We start from the raw sequence: 7,304 nt of genomic DNA, 5'->3' as shown, positions 1-7,304 counted from the left end.
TGAAGGCCTTCCTGAAGTCTAAGTATACGACATCCACCCTTCCTCCTGTGTCCAGGCGTTTCGTAACCTGATCATAAAAAGAGACTAGATTGGTAAGGCATGATCTGCCTGCCACGAACCCATGCTGGTTTCCCCTCAGCATAATTTGTCCTGCCGGGCTCTCACAAATGTGAGCCTTGATAATTTTTTCAAAGACTTTGCCAAGGATGGAGGTGAGACTGACTGGCCTATAGTTGCCCGGGTTCTCCTTCCTCCCCTTTTTGAAAATGGGGACCACTTTGGCCCTTTTCCAGTCCTCCGGGACTTGGCTCGTGCGCCACGAGCGTTCGAATATTCCTGCCAGTGGCTCTGCAATGATGTCGGCCAGTGCCTTCAGCACCTTCGGATGGAGCTCATCCGGGCCTGCCGACTTAAAGGCATCCAGTTCTTCCAAGTGACTCTGCACCATCTCAGGGTCTATGCATGGAAGTCTGGCGCCTTGCTGCTGTCTCTCTACAACCCCAGTGAGAGACTTGTTGTGCCCCTCGTTTAGGAACACTGAGGCAAAGAACTCATTGAGGAGTTCAGCCTTGTCCCCTCTGTCCGTCACCAATTGTTTCTGCCCATTTAGCAGGGGTCCTATTCTTCCCTGAGCCTTCCTTTTACTCCCTATATATCTAAAAAACAATTTCTTGTTGTTATTTCTTGTTGTCTTGTTTTACATATAATATGTGGGCCCTATGCATGCTAATCAAAACAGGAAATAAATATTTAAGCAAACAGCTTCTAAGCTCTGTCATATTGAGAGATTTTTCTCTGAAATGCTTTAATGCTGAATACATAAGCTTGCTTCGTAGTTGGTCAGGTCGGAAGGGACTGAGCAGATCATCAAGTCCAACCCCCTGCCACGGCAGGAAAAAGTACTGGGGTTAAACGACCCAGGCAAGGTGTTCATCTAGCCTCCTTAAAGACCCCCAGGATATGAAACCTGGCTGGGCACTGGATCGCCCTGTCACATAGAGTCATTTAAAAATAATGTTAATGGGAATTTTGAAAAGTAAATTTATTTCAAGCCTAAAACCTAAATGTTTTATTTTGAAAAGTTCAATAGTAAACATCTCATAGTTTAGGAAGTGGTTTATTCCAAAACAAAATGTTGGTTAAATTTACATGTATGGTATTTGTGAAACTGGTGTCCAAGGGTCTTCTATGCAAAAAAATCTGTACCTCTAGCTGTTCTAAGGAAGACTTCCCTGGCCGGAGAATTGCACAGCTTAAACAGCAACTGCCAAATGAAATGAGGACAACCACCCAGGCTTCGACATGGAGATGGTGGGAGGTGCCTGGAAAAGAGGACACCATCTGGACTCACCAGTACTCTCTTCTCATTGGAGATAAAAGTCCTTATTTTAAATACACTTCTGCCCATGCTATGGTTGTTCCATACCCTGGTAAATGAGCAGGAGCTAAACAGACATCACCAGAACAGGTTGTGTTAATAAAGCGCATGAACAATATCCCCGCATAACCTCTCTACAATTTCCCAGCTACATTTTATCACCTGTTAACATTCCCTTCTCTGTTTTTTTTTTTCCTCCACCTACCCGTCTCACACCCATTAACTCCTATCCCCTTTGATCTTCCCTGCTGTACATTTGCATTTTCACAGACCTGTATTTTGCATATTGGCTTAAGCTCTTATTTTACCCTAGAGAGAAGGTAAGACCAGCAGACTCTCCCTATGCCTGAAGAAAGGTGCTTGTGCCTGAAAGCTTGCAAAGAATTATTTTTCCAACTATTCAGTTAGCCTAATAAAAGATACCATATTTACCCAAATAACCTTGTCTGTCTATAAAGCTGAATGAGTGTATGACCGCTGAGTTTGGGTTGTAAAAGAGAATGGCATTGCTTTCAGTGGACTGAACAAGAGGACATCAAGTGACTGTTGGTTAAAGGGCAGCCAAGAAGGCTTATTTGCCTGAGCTCTTCTTGGTTCCTCCCTTCACCAGAGGGAAGGGGAGCTGAGTAGCTGTGGGGAGAGAAGCATAGGCTTTCTCTCCAAAAGGACGCAAGTCCCTCATACTGAGACCTCTGTGGGTGGATGAAATGGGATGAGGTCATATGGGAAGTCAACACACTTCTTGCCAACAAGAAAGAACATTCTTCAGAGATGCTCAGCTGCTTTGGTGATGGGCACAGTGTAAAAACCTGTTGTAAACAAAACCCTGACACACACAATTGGCACAGCAGTGGGCAGCCACAGTGTAGGGGGAGGTGAGTACTAGCCATATGGTTCATGATCCAGCAGTGGAGTTGGGGGCAGTGAGGTCAGTAAGAAGCATCAAGATGAAGCATACACCCATTTGCTCCATGGGAGTGTGCCAAAAAATCCCAGCGCCTTCCTGTCCCACTTGCTCGCAACCATGCTACAAATGCACATACATATAATTTCTGCTGAGGAAATCTCTCTCCCATTGTTACTTCTGGAGGGTAGAGAATACTTGGGCCACTGTGCTGTTACATGAATGATTAAACAATATACCCCCCTACTTAAATTTGCTGCGTGTGGCTCCTTATTGTTCCCCCCCGCCCCCTCGGCTATCTTGACCATTCAGCAAGAAAGAACATAGATTTTCCTTCCAGGTATCTCTCCTACCATGGTGTATCTTGTACTTAGCTTGGGCTGCTCTCTCCTTTAATCCCTGTCTCCAAGTTTGGATCTACCTGGTCCCGAGTAGTCAGTGACCAGCTGTTGCAGTAAGAAAGAAACAGGAGGTAAAGACTCAAGTGGAGGTTGCTCTTGAGCAACCACCATCACATTCTGCAGCAACTCACTTACCACAGAGGGATGTGGGCTACCAAGTTGGAGAGGCATCATTCTGGGATATAGAGGGCTTTGTTCCAGTGGGGCCTAGATCAGTGGACAGACCAGGTGAAAGAAACCCATTGCCAGGAGTTCCAGAGATTGCCAGGACCTCACAGGCTGGATGGGCCAAGAGACAAGAGCACTTTGATGAGACCACTTATATTTTCATTGTGAACTGGCTTTTTTTTTGCATGAGACACTTGTTTGGGCCACCATCAGAGGATGGACAGAAGGGAAATTAACAGGAATGAACAGTTCTAATGAGAGAGACCCCAAACCTTCTCCCTGAGCCTGATCCAGACCTTTCCTGAGATTTGAAGGCCACCCATTGTTTTCCCTTTCCCCATTGTTCCATCTGTAGAGTGGCATCACCACCATGGTAGGGACCGTCTCTTCCCATGTGGCTCCTAGCACCATGGAGCCCGTCTCAGCAGGTGGTAGCATCTGGGTACTTGAGTAATCCAGAACTCTGTCACTGAACAGCTGGTTACCCTTAGACAATATGCAGCTCTGCTGGAAGCAAGAGACTCAGGAACCCCAATGGGCAAGACAGAATCTAGGTCAGAGCAATCTGAAAGCAGGGCTGGACACAAGCATAATTACTAAGCATTTGTCAGCTAACTGGAAGGGGAAAACTCCCCTCAGCACATTACTATATCCCTGAATCCTCATGCTCTGAAGGCTGTGCTCCACTAAAGGTTTTGCTTCTATAGCCCTTATTTCTGCAGTGGTGCTAGTGGGGCCCATTTCTAGGTAAAGATGAAATCACTAGCAGATGAGCCTACAAACATACCCATGCACCACCTTGGTCACAGCAAAACTTGCAGGTGTGCCCAGTCTCACAGGAAACCTGTATGAGCTCCCCCAGGTGCTTATCTAGGTAAGCTGCCCAATGAAGAGGCAGAGCGCTTGGGCTGAAACAGGCTCAGGTGGGTCTTGTTTACTCTTGCCAGGCCTGCTGTGAGGCTTATTTAAAGGGGTTTGGCCAATGTAACTCTGACTTTTCTGTTTTCTAGAATGGGTTTTTGTGGAGTTGTCCTGTTGGCTAGCCTCTGGGTAGCAGTGCTTGGGGTGCCTGGTAAGTTGTAGCTTGTACCCATGTTTTTGGGGTATTAGACTGCTACTAGAAGTTGTTTAAAATGGTGTTTGGATATTTGCTTGTTATCTTTTGTATGGATCAGTTCTTGTCTGATGCTGTGGGGTTTTTGTGGTAAAGATTAATCATTGTCCTAGCTGTGCATACTTGCTTTTGTTCCTTGTCTGCCTCTGACACTCCCTGTCTGGACTCTTCTGTCTGATGGGGAAACTTACTCTTTGCTTAATTAATCTGACTGGAAACTGTCAAGAATGCTTTTGCTCTATGTAGTCTCTTGGACGAGATTCAGTTTAACCTTCAACACTTCTGTGGAATGGAACTGCTAGGGCTGTCTGTCTAATACAATGAGTCATAAAGCCTGTAATCTCTAATGTGTAGTGTGCCCTCTAAAAATGTGCCTCATTTTGGGCACTTTACATTGCTTGCAGTCTAAGTTAATGCCCTACGTGGGATAAGGGTTGGGTCTATGAGTGGGTATCTGGGGCAGTACTTCCACAAGGACCTTCCTATAAGGCTGGCAGAGCAGGAACTACTATATCCTGCTGTTTAAAGGTGCTGGGAGAAACCACTTCCTCCATAGGTAGCTCTTACACACTGAGATGATGTACTATGAGATCTACATTGTATTAGGTGGCTAAGATGATGAAAAACGGGTGGATTTATTCAGTGTCTCAAGTGACCATGTGCTAGAATTCTGATGCTAAAGAAATATTATGACCTAAAGGCCAGTTTGTATATAGTAGTATGAGGCACAGCAGCAAGACGGCATACTGCACAATCCAGTGTTTTCTTGAAGGGATCTCCCTGAAGACTGGGGGGGAGTGGGGAGGGGAGGGGAAGACTAAGGGTAGAGCTTGCTTCTGGTATTGTCTACCTGCTTTGGCTATTCATGAGCCTGATCTAATAACCTAAAATAACCAATTCTGAAGTTGCTTTGTTTAGCTTCTGGTGTGCCTGGAACAAGACTCCAATATTTTTCTTGGCAACTGTGAGGGCTACAAACTATCTCTAAGCAGAAGTTGAGACTTCTTTCAGCCATGTGACTCCAGAAAAACCACCTACTATGAAACTTTTCAACAAAACCATGACTTGACCTGACTCTAGCGTTCTCTGCTTGCTTCTTCCTTAAGGCTATTATTGTGACTGTTCAATAAGCTGGCTCTTGGGGGTGGGGGGGGGAATGTTGTTCTTGGTGGCTGCATGCCCACAAAGGCCACACTTAACCCATAGCATAGCTACAGATCTACCCAGACTACAGTCTGTCTGCCTACTGTACAGAAAATTTCCCCTCTTACAGTTAAAGCTTGTGTGACTACCTCCCTCTTATGTGATAACTTGAACTTGGGCTACAATGCTTTGCTCTGCCATGATCGTGCATTGTCTACCCCAAGAATCTAGAAATTGAGTGCCTTCAAGGCTTCTCTATGCTTGGTCTCTCCCCACTGGGCAGAGTGAGGATGGTTAACATGCCTTTGAAGGGGAGAGGTAGCTTGATAACTACTTGCAGAGAATTTCCTGTCTGGGTCAAGGAAATAACCAAATGTGCTCTCTTCTCTAGTTACCTGGGAGCTGGTATCCACACAATGGAATGGCTCCTCTTATGCCACTACAGCAATTTCTAGTGCCACAGATCCTGGTCTGCAGAATGCCACTAAATTGTCTACAAAGATGAGTTTGTTCCAGAAGGCCCTGAATGGTGAGAACTAGAACTGTTCTGTCTTTCAGGAAAGACACTTATGACGCTAGATGTTACTACCTGGAGTTCTCCCATCTGCAACAATATCCTAAAAGCTAACTGTGCTGGGAGTCATGACCATCCTCTTTCCAGCTGAGGATAGGGCAGGGATGCTTTGAAAGCTAGATGCGTACTTCTATAACCAAGCAAGAGGGGTGGGGGTGAACCTGCTTTTCCATGAAATAAACTACTTGGTCAAGTAGCCAGATCCTTGCCAGTCAGCTGCCAACATGTGACCTAGTTAACTTTTTGTAGCATCATTCCTCTTGCCCCAGCACCTGAATAAGTGACTTGTCTCCAGAGCCTTGGGATCCTGCTATCCCTCTTCAAGAGCCATGTCGGAAGCTCCCAGTAATGTGCTTACACTGCAGCATGTCCCAGCAGAGATGCCCTGCTTGCATGTTCCAAACCTAGAAATACCTTAGTGAGCCTGCTCCATGGTAAGATGTGGCCTCAGAAACTGCACCCAGAGGAGGAGGAGCTATCTCAAGGCATGCCTGGGATGCAAAGAAATCGGGAATCTCACTGGGCAGGAATCCTAGCTCTAACTTAGCAAGGCAGACTGCATTTCTTGTGCTTCTGAGGCCCAAATTGGAGAATGACTCCAAGTTGGTTGGTCCTTTGCACAACAAATGAAGGCTCCTGTGGGCCAAGTTGCTCCTTCCTTGGTGTTTCTAATTTAACCTATCTTCTAACTAGTTCCAGCTACATTCCCTTATTCATGAAGGGGAGGTATAAATGTGTCTAGTCCTGGAGCCATTGTTATGCTGGGGCTAGCTCTTCAGTGTGGGTCAATACTAAAGTGTCCACGTAATGCATAGGTCAAAACCAGTATGCGATCAAAGACTGCAAGCAAAGCATTAGATGGAAGGTTTATTTTCTGTCTTTGTTTCCCAGTAACAAAAGGACAGCAGTGGAACAAATGCAGCAGTTCAGAACAGATCAAAAGTTCCACAGCTGTCACTATTAGTGCAACAAGGTAGCAGAGACCAAGAACATGGAAGGACTAATGCTCTTTGGCTAGCAAGAGCATCTCCTGGCTTCAGATATGGAAGGCTCATGTTCCATAGTACAAACAAATGTTGAATGTTTTGGGGTGAGCATGGGGAAGTAGCCCCTCCCTTAGGGGCAAGTCATTCACACCATTCCCTTGCAGTCTCTGCCCACTGCTGGAGAAGAGATCAAACTGGAAGCCTAGTGCTGCTGTTCAATGTAGAAAGGAGGCTCCAGTTTACCTTCTCCTAAAATGTCGTGCGTCTAAAATCCCACCATGGACTGATTCCTCTAGCTCAACAGCAGGGTGGACTGTAGGTTCTGAGAGTGCTTTAAGGCTGGTAACTTTTTAATTGGTTTCAGTCAACTTGTGCTTCTCTCTAGAAAAAGGGATTTATTCTTCATTGATTATTAAATACAATGAAGGGGTTTTCTTCTTTTATTGCTAATGAGATGTACCCTCTGTCTAACTAAATCAACTTCTTGATAGAAGCTCATGGATTTGGCTTATTTCCATTATTTGAAATACTTCAGAAATTTTGGGTTATTAGGCCTTAAGTGTGTGTGGATTTTTTTTTTTGGTTGGGGGAAGGAATTGAGGGGGATTAGGGTTTTTTTGGTGGGGGTATTATCTG

The 7,304-nt window shown here is 45.4% G+C and overlaps 1 protein-coding gene across 2 annotated transcripts in view; it reads left to right on the top strand.

Annotated features, from left to right (window-relative positions):
* The first annotated feature begins 3,683 nt into the window (after window positions 1–3,683).
* The window catches only part of LOC102370934 (zona pellucida sperm-binding protein 3-like), an 8,867-nt gene continuing 5,246 nt past the window's right edge, over window positions 3,684–7,304 (top strand). Inside the window, exons 1-3 of one of the 2 annotated variants that reach the window (XM_025193498.1) lie at window positions 3,684–3,725; window positions 3,862–3,923; window positions 5,500–5,637. In XM_025193498.1, coding sequence (XP_025049283.1) covers window positions 3,700–3,725; window positions 3,862–3,923; window positions 5,500–5,637 — 226 coding nt within the window. In that variant the 5' untranslated portion in view covers window positions 3,684–3,699. Of the gene's footprint in view, window positions 3,726–3,769; window positions 3,775–3,861; window positions 3,924–5,499; window positions 5,638–7,304 lie in introns of those variants that run through there. The other variant, XM_006016831.3, reaches the window with a different exon arrangement.

The sequence above is a fragment of the Alligator sinensis genome, unplaced genomic scaffold (genome assembly GCF_000455745.1).
Source record: "Alligator sinensis unplaced genomic scaffold, ASM45574v1 scaffold216_1, whole genome shotgun sequence".
NCBI classification, from domain to species: Eukaryota; Metazoa; Chordata; order Crocodylia; family Alligatoridae; genus Alligator; species Alligator sinensis.
The sequence above is the reverse complement of the archived record's forward strand: the minus strand, read 5'-3'. Positions and strand labels throughout refer to the sequence as shown.